General features: G+C 26.6%; 2 protein-coding genes across 3 annotated transcripts; both read left to right on the plus strand.

The window, feature by feature from the left end:
* The first annotated feature begins 336 nt into the window (after positions 1-336).
* On the plus strand, positions 337-3,000 carry LOC123263689 (eukaryotic translation initiation factor 3 subunit G-like). Of its 2 annotated transcripts, none has more exons than XM_044726631.1 (2): positions 337-486; positions 2,081-3,000. In XM_044726631.1, exon 2 carries the CDS (start codon positions 2,083-2,085, stop codon positions 2,941-2,943), a length of 861 nt encoding a protein of 286 aa, XP_044582566.1. In that variant the 5' UTR covers positions 337-486; positions 2,081-2,082; the 3' UTR covers positions 2,944-3,000. The 2 variants fall into 2 exon arrangements, with proteins under 2 accessions (XP_044582566.1, XP_044582567.1); XM_044726632.1 differs by having other exon boundaries at positions 358-482.
* Positions 3,001-4,460: 1,460 nt separating this feature from the next.
* Positions 4,461-6,505, plus strand: LOC123263337 (cell division cycle protein 23 homolog). Its single transcript, XM_044726000.1, has one exon. The coding sequence runs from the start codon at positions 4,732-4,734 to the stop codon at positions 6,454-6,456; it is 1,725 nt and encodes a 574-aa protein (XP_044581935.1). The 5' UTR covers positions 4,461-4,731; the 3' UTR covers positions 6,457-6,505.
* Positions 6,506-12,312: the final 5,807 nt, after the last annotated feature.

Genomic DNA, 12,312 nt, shown 5'->3' on the forward strand with positions numbered 1-12,312 from the left:
ATTTTTCAATATTATTTAACACAATAATTACTGAACTGGAATAAACAATTTAAGATTAAGTACACACGTGAATAAAAATGATGAAAAAGAAATTTTTCTCCCCTCCGGGCGGAAAGCGTTAATTTTCCGCCCGCTGCGCTAAATGAAAATGCCGCTTTCCGCCTCCGTCGAGGAGAAAAATAGTTTTTTGAATTATTGGCGCTCATTTTTCTTGTTGCAAGCGCACGCGCACTCTGTAAGTTTTATTTTAAGACAGTTCTGCCATCTTGCATTGAAATTAATAAACTATTTATTTTTTTTTTTTCAGACGTCATCGCCATCTAGTCTCAAAATACTGAACTGCAAACTTGCGGTCTTCCATTTCGCATTATTCATTAGCTCACAAATTTTTCCGACCTGGATATTTAGTGTCACAAAATTATTATAAATATTATCCACTTGTTATTATTTACATATAAAATAATAGTAACACACATTCAATAATAAGTAAGTACTTTTATTTATTCCATCTTTTAGGCTTATAATAGTTCTTAATTTTATGATAATTAGTTTTTATTGATAGCGTACTGTTGTAACCTCTATACCAAACATGTCACGTGGAATTTTTATATTTTATAGAATATAAAAATTAATCTAATAAATATTATCAATTAAATTACTTAATTACATTAACTTTGTTTTTTTTCTTCGGAGAAAAAAATTTTAGAGTTTTAATTTGAAAAGTTATTTTATGATAAACATATTTTTTTTTAAATACAGTGGTTGACATTTCATGACAAGATTTTTTAATTAATTATTAATTTTATCAATTATTTCATCTAAAATTTTAGGTAAGAATTGACTTCTTTCTAAATGTCAAAATTTTATTTATTTTTTTTTTTTTTTTTTTTTTTTTAGAAACAAAATTGTTAAAAAATTTTTTTAAATTAATTGTTTACAATTTTTTTTTATAAAATTTAGGTACTAAGAAAAAATTTTTTAAAAATGTATTCATATAAAATTTTTTAAAAATATTTTGTGGCTATCATTTTTCAGTATTTTATTTAAAAAATTGATCAGATAGAAAATAATTTTTTTTTAATTGCATTTATAATTTCTAAGTATCAAATTTATTTATAATTTTTTTTGCCATTAATTTGTTAAAAAAAAATTACACAATAGTTTTTTTTACAATTTTTAATTGAAATTTTTTCACCATTAATTTGTTAAAAAAATTGCACTTATAGTTTTCTTTGACAATGTTTAAGTTATAAAAATTATGAATAATTTAATAACTAAATTTTTTTAATTATTTCTATCAAAATTTCAAACTAAAAAATATTCAAGCTAAAGAATTAAATTTTTTCAACAATCAAAAAAAGCTTTTTCATGCAACTCAATAATTAAAATTCTAATGTCATAATAAAATTTTCTAATTAATTTTTTTAATGCATGAATATTTTAAATAATTATTATTTTTAAATTTAATTTTTATAAAAATTTTAATTAAAAAATATTTCCATAGAACTTATTAATTCAAATAAATAACTAATAATCTAATATTATAAAAATATTTTCTGAATAATTTTTTTAAGTCATTAAAATAATGAATAATTATAATACTAAAATTTTTAAATCACATTTCTTTAAAAATTAAAAATCAAAAATTATTTGTCAAAAAGTTAAACTTTTAATTTTTTCAACATATTTAAAAATCCTTCCATGGAACTTGATAATTAAAATAAATAGTTTAGAATCTATTATTAGAAAAATATTTTCTAATTAATTTTTTTTAAGTCATAAAAATAATTTATTATTATTATTATTATTATTATTATTATTATTATTATTATTATTATTATTATTATTTATAATACTAAAATTTTTGAATCAAATTTCTCTAAAATTTTCCAAACAAAAATTATTTAAAATTAAAAAAAAATTAAATTATCACTTTTTTGAATGAGCAAAAAACTAATTAGAAATGACCAAAAAACTAATTAAAAATATTATTTTTAGACAAATTATTAATTTTAATTCATTTTGATGAATTTTATTAAATTTTAATTAATAAAATACTAAAATTTCCAAAATTTTTCAGAAATGCCGGTGGCTTACGACGTAAAATCCAGCTGGGCTGACGAAGTAGAGGAAGAAGGAGACTCATTGCCACCTCCATCAGAGCAGTACCTCAACGGGATGAAGATCCTGACGGAGTACAAATTAAATGAAGACAACAAGAAAGTAAAAGTAGTCCGTACGTACAAAATCGAGAAGCGAATCGTCTCTAAGACAATCGCGGTGAGGAAAAACTGGCCGAAATTCGGTGACTCAGTGAACGACAGGCCGGGTCCAAACCCGGCGACCACCGTCGGCGCAGAAGATGTCTTCATGCAGTTCATCTCTTCCAAAGAGGAAGAGAACAAGATGGAAGAGGACTCGCTGGACAAGCTGAAGAGCATGGGCGACAAGGGGATCGTCAAGTGCAGGAACTGCTCCGGAGAGCACTGGACCTCCAAGTGTCCCTACAAAGACACTGTCCTCGCCGGCGGAAAGGTCCCGGACGACAAGAAGCCCGCAGGTCCCCCGGGGATTCCCGGCGCTGCTGCCGAAGCCGGAAAGACTGGAAGCAAGTATGTTCCCCCGAGCATGCGCGATGGAGGAAACAAACGCGGAGATAGCATGCAGATGCAGCGCAGAGACGACACCACTGCCATCAGGATCTCCAACCTCTCTGAGAGCACCAACGAAGCTGATCTCGAGGAACTGGTCAAGCCTTTTGGTATTGTCCAGAAACTATACTTGGCTAAGGACCGACAAACCAACTTGTGCAAGGGCTTTGCATATGTTCATTTCAAGTTTAAGTCCGAGGCTGCTAGAGCGATCAATCACTTGAATGGATACGGTTATGACCACTTGATCTTAAGTGTCGACTGGTCCAAGCCTCCTGAGAAGAGTAATTAAATTCTCTTTTTTTAGGTTCCAGGGTGGCAATGTGTGCTTTATTTTTTTTTTTTTTAGTAATAGACCCAGTTATTGGCACTGGCCTAGTTATTGACACTTGCAATTTTATTTTTATTAAAAAAAAAACAAATCAACTTTAATAAATTAATAAATATCATTTTTTAATTATTAATTTTTTGAGAACATTTTATTTTTTTAATTAGAATAAAATTGCGAGTGTCAATAACTGGATCTTTTACTTCAAGTAAAAAATTTTCAGTTGGAAATTATTGTAAAAACAATTTTTTTTTTTTTATATTTAATTAAATTCAATTGATAAATTAATTTAATTTAGATTTTTTTAATCCAGAGTAATTTTTATTAATAATTCTGAAATTAATAGACAAAATTTTTTTTGTAACAATTCGTTTTTTATAATAATTAAGCTGTTAAAAAAATTATTAAAATTGTCACCAAAAATTTCAGTATTAATATTTGTCAAAAGGGCGTTTAACATTTTTTTTTTAATATTAAATTTAATTTAGATTATTTTGCAAAATAATATTTACTGGTAATACTGAAATTAATAGATGAAAATTTTTTAGTTTTTTTGTAACAAATTATTGTATAGAAAAATTTTTACTATCGAATTTTTTTAAATAATTTTTTTTATGATAATTAAGTTATTGAAAAAGTTATAAAAATTGTCACTAAAAATTTCAGTATTATTATTTTGCGTTACTAATGTCAAAAGGAAGTATAAAAAGTTTTTTTTTTATACAATTAACTTGAAAATGTAAATTTATGCTTAAATCTGTGAGAAAAATTGAAAAAAAATTTTTTTTTATACTAGACCTTAAAAAAAAAAAAAAATTCATATGAAAAGGTAAATGAAAAAAAAAATTTTTATTTTATTTTTTGACTTTACTAAAAGAACTTAAATATTTTAAATTTTTAGGTATAAAAATTGAAAATATTGAATTTATTTAAAATTGTTGTAAGTTTAGTTTTTGACATTAGTAATTTTTTTTAATAAAAAAAATATGTAAATTTAATTTTTGTCAAAAATTAGAAATTAAAAAAAATTTTTTTTTAATTTTTTCCACAGATTTAAACATAAATTTTTCTGTTATTTAAAAAATGAATTGAATTTATTAATGATACTGACATGTAAGAATTTTTTTTATTATTATTAAAAAAAAAATAAGCGCACATTACCATCAAACAATAACTTCTAATTAAAATAAAATTTTATCAATTGGTATCCAAAAAAAAAAAAAATAAAAGTTTTCTTTATAATTTAAGCTTACATTTAAAATTCTTAAATTTTATATTCAATTGCTAATTTTCAATTAAAAAAAAATAAAAAAATAGGTAAAAATAATTTCACTTAAATTTTACATTTAAACCCGCCTTAAAATTTTTTAAGTAAAATTCTTCCTTTCTTCTTTAACATAATTCTAATTTTCTATTTAAAAATATTAAAAATTAAAAAATTTCTGTTAAAAAAAAAATTTTATATTTTTTATCAATGTCATTCCTAACAAAAGAACCGTCTTGAGGCGCCATCTAGCGTCAAAAAATAAAAACTACTTACCAAAATCCCCAACTAAGTTCCTAAAATTTCCACCAGCGCCACAGTGATCTTTCGAAGTAAACAAAGCAGTCTCCATCAAAACATCACCAAACTAACCGGTATTTATAATTTTTAATTACTAAATAACTAATATTAATGTTGTTAAAATAAAAAACTTAATTAAGACCCTAAAAATAAAAACTACAAGCTTATATTTAAAAGATACCTTCAAAATGGAGGAGTCAGTGCTAAAACTAGACGTAGGGCAGGTTAAGAAAGACATTTTACTGGCAATAACCGACTGTTACCAGCGCGGGTTACTACACACAACAAAATGGCTGGCGGAGTTAAACTTTTCTCTAAAAAAGGTTCCCCCACCGCTGGACAGCACCCAGGAGCTTCAACTAGTGGAAACTTCCCTAGAAGAAGACACTTACATCCTCGCAAAAAGCTACTTCGACCTAAAAGAGTACGATCGGGCAGCTCACTTCATAAAATCAGGAACATCCCCAAAGTCCAAGTTCCTGTACTTCTACTCCCGGTACTTATCAACAGAGAAGAAGAAAATGGACGACATGACAGACGTACCTCCCGACCCGCTGAAGAACGAGGACCTTAAGGCGCTGTGCTCAGACCTGCGTAACGAGCATTTATCCAACAACCTGGACGGGTTCGGGCTGTACCTCTACGGAGTGACCTTAAAAAAGCTGATGCTGACCCGGGAAGCTATCGACATCCTGGTGAAGTCGATCCACGACTACCCGATGCACTGGGGAAGCTGGCTGGAGCTGTCCCCGTTGATCGGGGACCGGGAGAAGCTGGAGAACCTGATCCTTCCTGACCACTGGATCAAGAAGTTCTTCATGGCCCACATGTACCTGGAGCTCCAGCTGCTGGACGAAGGTCTCGCGCTGTACTACGAGCTCCAGGGGATGGGCTTCCAGAAGAACGGGTACATCCTGGCTCAGATCGCAATTGCGATTCATTACAAAAGAGACGCCGAAAAGGCGATAGAGACCTTCAAGAAGATCATCAAGGACGATCCCTATTGCCTCGACAACATGGACACTTACTCCAACCTGCTCTACGTCAAGGAGATGCGAGTCGAGCTCGCCTACCTAGCACACAGAGCGACCTCTATCGACAAGTACAGGTTGGAGACCTGCTGTATCGTGGGTAACTATTATAGTTTACGTTCCGACCACCAGAAAGCGGTGATGTACTTCCACAGGGCGCTTAAGCTCAATCCTCAGTACCTGTCCGCTTGGACCCTGCTAGGTCATGAGTTCATGGAGCTTAAGAACACCAACGGAGCTATCCATAGCTACCGCCAGGCGATTGAGGTCAACAGAAAGGACTACCGGGCCTGGTACGGCCTTGGTCAGACCTATGAGATCCTCAAGATGCCGTTTTATGGGCTGTATTACTACAAGCATGCCCAGAGGCTCAGGCCCCATGACAGCAGGATGATCCTCGCGCTTGGAGAAGCTTATGAGAAACAGGACAAGATCCAGGATGCCCTCAAGTGCTACTACAAGGCTTGCAATGTTGGAGATATTGAAGGCATGGCGCTGATTAAATTGGCGACTTTGTATGAAAACTTGAATGAAGAGGAACATGCTGCTGCGGCTTACACTGACTTTGTCATGGACGAGTTCAGGAATGCGGACAGGAGTGAACTCAGTCATGCTTACAAGTTCCTGACTCAGTATCACTTGAAGAAGGATCAGCTCGACCAGGCGAATCACTATGCTCAGAAGTGTCTTCAGTTTGATGAGACCAAGGAGGAAGCCAAGGCTCTGCTGAGGACTATCGCTCAGAAGAGGATCACTGTCGAGGATATGGTCGTTATTGAAGATATGAACGAGACCGATCTCGCTGATGACAATCAGAGGACTCCTGCTACTCCTGGGAACCAGATGGCGCCTATTAATCTTTCTTTTACTCCCACCCAGTAGATTTTTTAAGATTTTTAAGTTATGTAATAAATATTGTCTGTACAAGAAAAAATTGTTTTTTTTTTTTATTATTGATAAATAATCTAAAATAAATAGAAAATATGGCTAATATTGTTGAATATCGGACAATTTTTACCTGTCCGCGGTTTTTAATAATTATTTTTTATAAATTATTTTATTGGCTAAATTATTTTTTATTTTTAAATTTATTGATTTATTTTACCAAAAATATAACTTGTATAATAATAATAAAAAAAATAGCCGTTTTATTTATTTATTTTAGATGACAATCATAAAAAAGGATTTAGTTTTTAAACTCTCTGTAAGATGGCGCCAAAAACCGGATACAGTACTACGTCACTGCCCCGCGAAAATTTGAATTAAAAAAAATTAATTTGGTTTTTTTAAAAATGTACCTCGACAAATAACTTATTTAAATATTTTTTTTTCTTAATAAATTTAATTAAACTTTTTAAAAACAATTAAATTAAGCACATGTTGATTATTTATTGATAATAAATATGACAAAAAATAAGAAAAAAAAAAGATTTTGTGAGTTTGTGCAATGAGCAGAGTGTGTGCTCAAACATGAGCGCAGAAATTTTAATCTACTAATTTTTTTAATTTTTAGTGTTTATAAAATTAAATAACATGCTACTTCTCTACTAAACTTAACATTTATTTTATTAAATAATAATTTTATATTTTTATGTTAAAAAAGCTTTTTTCCTTTTGTATTAATAACTTTAAATAAACTTTTCAAAAAATTATAAAATTAAACATGCGATTTCTCTAATGGTTAATTTTTGATTATATAAAAATTTTGTGGATTTAATTTTAATATAAATTTATAATTACAAGGCAAAAAAAAAATTTTATACTTTTATTTTTGCTTTTTATTTATGAGCATAATTATGTGACATCAATTAATATTAACTTAGTAATTAAATGTAATTGTAATTTATAATTAATTAATAGAAATTATTAACTATCAGATATATTATATATTATATATATAATTATTGCTTTTTGTACACTGCATTTTTTACATAAACACAAAATTATAAATTTTTTTAAAAAGTTGTCAGTTTTTCTACTTCGTTTGATTTTCATTCTAATTACACTAAAGTATTTTTTTTTGTTTTTTATAAAGTAATTGCTGTTTTATATTTTAAAGTCCTATAATCTCTAAGCACGTGAAAAGTTGACCGTAAATGTTAAATAAAAAAATTAACAAGGAAAGTATTAAATGTTTGGCATCAATTTATTTTAACGTTTAAGAAAAATTATTACAAAAAATTTTCATTTTTTTTAATGGCTTGAAATAAAAGAAAAGTAATCTTGCTCTTTAATTTCTTCTATATCTCTGGAAATATTGGATTTTCCAAAAAAGTACAAGATACCTTTTTTTTAGAAAATTTGATTTTCTAAAAAAAAAAAGGTATCTTACAAATTTTTAATATTTATCCCAGAATTTGTATTATAAATTTTGAAAAAAAAAAAAAAAAAAACAAAAAATTTTTTGAAGAAATTTTTTTTTTTAACTTTTTAGCTCGTTTCCGGCTTAAATATTGAAAATTCGAAAAAATCATAAGACCTTTTTTAAAGAAAATTTGATTTTCTTCAAAAAAGGTCTCATAAAATTTTCATGTTTTTAATATCGCGTTACTAATGCCAAAAGAGCAGATAAAATTTTTTTCACTCTAGCCAAAAGGGCGTATCATTTTTTTTTAATCGTAATTAATTATTAGCCTTAAAAAAAAAAAGAAAAGTTATAACACTGGTAAAAATAATGACTCTTCTACTCATTTTATTTGAAGAAAATATGTATTCAATTAAAGAAGAAACTAAAATATCAATTATGCTTCTGAAAGTAAAAAATAATAAATTTATATTGCTTGTAAATCTAAACTGTGAAAAAATACTTTAATCTTAAAACAAATTCATCAGTTGTTACCATCATCAAAGCACAGATTCTTGTAATATCAATGGTATTTTGTTATTTCTACAATTAAACATAATTCATTACACTTTATCAGTGGAGACATCATTATTGGGTCAATATAAATGAAAATTTTGTAATTGAGTCAAATACATTTTTCATCAAATAGAATGTTACTGTTATTTTGGTTTTTTTTTTTTTAAATTCAAATCCACATTCTTTTTAAATAAAATGAGTTGAAAGTCATTATCCTTACCGGTGATATAACTTTTTTTTTAAGGCTAATAATTAATTATGATTAAAAAAAATGATACGCCCTTTTGGCTTTAGAATTTTTTTGACTTAGAGCCAAAAGGGCGTATACAAAAAAAATTTTTACTCACTTTTCTTACAGATCTAAATGTTATAAACATTTTTAGTTTGGTTGGAGGTAAAAATTTTTTTTATACGCCCTTTTTGGCGTTAGTAACGTGATATTTCTTCCCAAATTTTAATTATAAACTAAAAAACAAAAATTCATAAAAATCTTCAAAAAAATAATTTTCATGATTTTTAAAATTAAATTCTGGCTTAAATATTGAAAATTCAAAAAAATTATAAAGACCTTTTTTTAAGAAAATTTAATTCTCTACAAAAAAAAGGTCTCTTACAATTTTTCCGTATCTTCAATATTTAACCCGCAATTTCAATTCTGCCATTAAAAAAAAAATAAAATTCACAAATGAAATAAAAATAAAAAAAAAACTATTGTCAATTATAAAAAAAAAAGTTATTTATTTTATTTTGATTATCAACAAAAATTATAACTAAATTATAATTAAACTTATAAACTAAAACTAAACCATAAACTATTAATATAACAATAAATAAAAATAATTAATCAATATCAATATTTATAAAAAAAAAGCACCTACAGAATTATAATTCTTTTCTTCTAATGTGTTTATACAATCGTAAAAACTAACCAAAAAATTATATCATTAAAGCTTTATTCACAAGTAATGACACATAACTTGAATTTAAAAAAGTAATCTTCCCTGTTGAAAATCTCCAATAAGATCCCATCAAAAGCGACAAAAGCCACTTAGAAACCAATAAAATTTATGGGTTTCTAAGTGGCTTTTGTCGCTTTTGATGGGATCCTATTGGAAATTTGAAACAGGGTTATTAATAACAATTAATCATTTTCTTCTTTTTTTGTCGATTTTAATTTTTTTATAAATCGTATGCAAACTAATTGTAATTGGCAATTATTTAAGCAAATACGTACAATTTTAAAACAAAACACTGTTTTTTTTTACATTAATTAATTAATAATTAATTTACATTAATTAATTAATAATTAATTTACATTAATTAATAACAATAATAATGATAGAAAAAATAAAACCGAGAGACAATAATTTTTTTAAATTGCACGTTTGATGAATGTTTATTGCGTTAATTTATTAATCACATGAAATTATTTTTCTTATCAAAAAAAACAAAGCTAAGGAAAATAATTTTTATCACAGTATTAATCAAAGAGGCCACGTATCATAAAAAAATTATTAGTCTCTCGTTATGGCAAAAAAAAAAATTAATTTTTTTTTTTTTTTAAATTACCGGGTCTGGGATTCGAACCCCGTACGCTCTGGGTAAGAGTTTCCGTGCTTGGTCACGTCGCCAAGGGAAATTAAACTGATCGATAAAACAAATGATATGTTTGGTAAATCGATTAAAGTCGCTAATTCTAGTCTATATTTAATAATAATAATAGTTGTTAATTAATTAATTAATTAATTAATCAATAGTTTAGTATATAAATTTAACATTAAGAGCAGCGTGATTTTATAAATAAAACTAACGCTATTTATAAAACCAAAGTGTTACAATCTATCTTGTTAAAAAATGTGAACATTGAATCCACTTTTATTACGTATATGCGTTTGTACCTTTTTTAGTAATTAGAAGTTTTGGTATAGACATTTTGTTATTAAACTTATTTTATAATTTTCGTAAAACGGATTTAACTTGATATTTTTTATGCAAAGGCACCCGCTCCAGAATCCAATGTAATAAAATAACGCGTGACAAGTGTCAAAAGGGTGTATTACAGAAGTAAGATAGGATTTTGTATCAAAAGGGCAGATAAAATTTTTTTTGCTTACTTAACAATCTTTAAGGGGGTATTCTGGTCTAAAAGCATTATTTTCAGGTAATTTTTTCAAATGCCGTAAAAAAAAAGGCAATCAATATTTTTATACATTTTTTTATGTTATTTATTAACATTATAAAAATACAGAAAACAATAAAAAAAGTTGAAAATTCAAAAAATTAGCAGATGAAGTGTGGGATCTGAAAAAATTGATATGTGACCATACCCACGATTTTAACCCTTCTATTAATTTGAAACAAAAAAATAAAAAAGATTATTAATCTCGAGTACACGGAAAGAGCAAGATGACACTGAATATCATCCCAGATTATACTCATTGATATTTGTGGTGAAAAAAAATTTCAGATAGTAGCTAAAAAGATCCAGATTATACTGCGTGAGATCTGGATTATTCTCATTATAATCTGGATTATACTCATTGTAATCTGGATTATACTAGCTACTATCTGAAATTTTTTTTCACTGAGTATAATCTGAGATTATATCCAGTGTCATCTATTTCTTTCCGTGTAATGCCGTTATGTCTGGAATTACGGTCATCCCCAAATTTGAATTTTTATTATTTTTTAAAAATTCGGAAAAATAAAAAAAAATGATAATTTTTTTTTTTTTTTTTTTTTTTTCATGCAGTTGCTATTTTATAAAAAATTTTTTTTTCAATTTTTCACTAGTTCCAGACATAGCAAAATTACTCTAGATTAATAATCTTCTTTTTTTTTTTTTTTTTTTTTTTTCCAGATTTCTAGGAGAATTGGAATTGTGGGTATGGTCACGTGCCAATTTTTTGAGACCCCTCCCCTCTACTTCATCAGCTGCTAATTTTTAAAATTTTCAACTTCTTTTAGTTTCTTATTTTTTTCTGTATTTTTATAATGTTAATAAATAATTTTTAAAAAATGTATAGTAAAAATATTAATTGCTTTTTTTTTACGGCAAAAAATTACCTGAAATTCATGCTTCTAAACCAGAATACCCCCTTAACGTCAAGATCAATAAAAAAAATCATTTCAATTTCTAGAACCAAAAGACGAATCCAATTGACTTAAAAATAAATTTTGGCTTAAAATCACTAAATTTTAAAATTCTTAAACTAGAATTTTATACATACGCCCTTTTGGCTTACAAAATTTTTTTTTTCACTTTTAATCTTAAAATATGTTTACAAAGATTCGCAAAAAGAAATTTTCTACGCCTTTAAAAATTTTTTTTTTTTCACTTTTAACCTCAAAATGTTTAGAAAAACATTATGTTTACGCTCTTTTGGCATTTGTCATGCGATAACACATTTTTTTTTATTTTTTTTATTTTTTTTTTTTTATTTTTTTTTTTTTTAGTAATATTAATAGTAATAACAAATAATAATTATAATAATCGACATTTGAATTTTAAAAAATCAAATAAGCGAAGAATTTTTCAGTATATTCAAATGATAAAAATAAACAAAAACTTTTTTTTTATTAAATAAAAAATATTTTTTTTGTTATCAAAATAAAAATTTTAATATGAAAATATTCCACCACCAATTTAGAGAAAATTTTCAAAATCAAGTAAAAAAAATTATATACTACTATATATATATAATATATATAAACGTTAAATACGAGTCTAGATTATTAATTAAAAAGTTATGATTAATTAATTTTCTACTAGTGAAATTAATTAAAAAAAAATTTTTTTACACTTACAACTAATTTTATTTTCTAATTTATTTACAAGCAAAAAAAAAGAATATTTTTAAGCCTCGTCTTCACTTTTG

The sequence above is a fragment of the Cotesia glomerata genome, linkage group LG4 (genome assembly GCF_020080835.1).
Source record: "Cotesia glomerata isolate CgM1 linkage group LG4, MPM_Cglom_v2.3, whole genome shotgun sequence".
Taxonomy (NCBI): domain Eukaryota; kingdom Metazoa; phylum Arthropoda; class Insecta; order Hymenoptera; family Braconidae; genus Cotesia; species Cotesia glomerata.

What these genes read in the sequence shown, in the direction of transcription:
- LOC123263689 (XM_044726631.1), top strand. Translation starts at nt 2,083, where the DNA reads ATGCCGGTGGCTTACGACGTAAAATCCAGCTGGGCTGACGAAGTAGAG.
- LOC123263337 (XM_044726000.1), top strand. Translation starts at nt 4,732, where the DNA reads ATGGAGGAGTCAGTGCTAAAACTAGACGTAGGGCAGGTTAAGAAAGAC.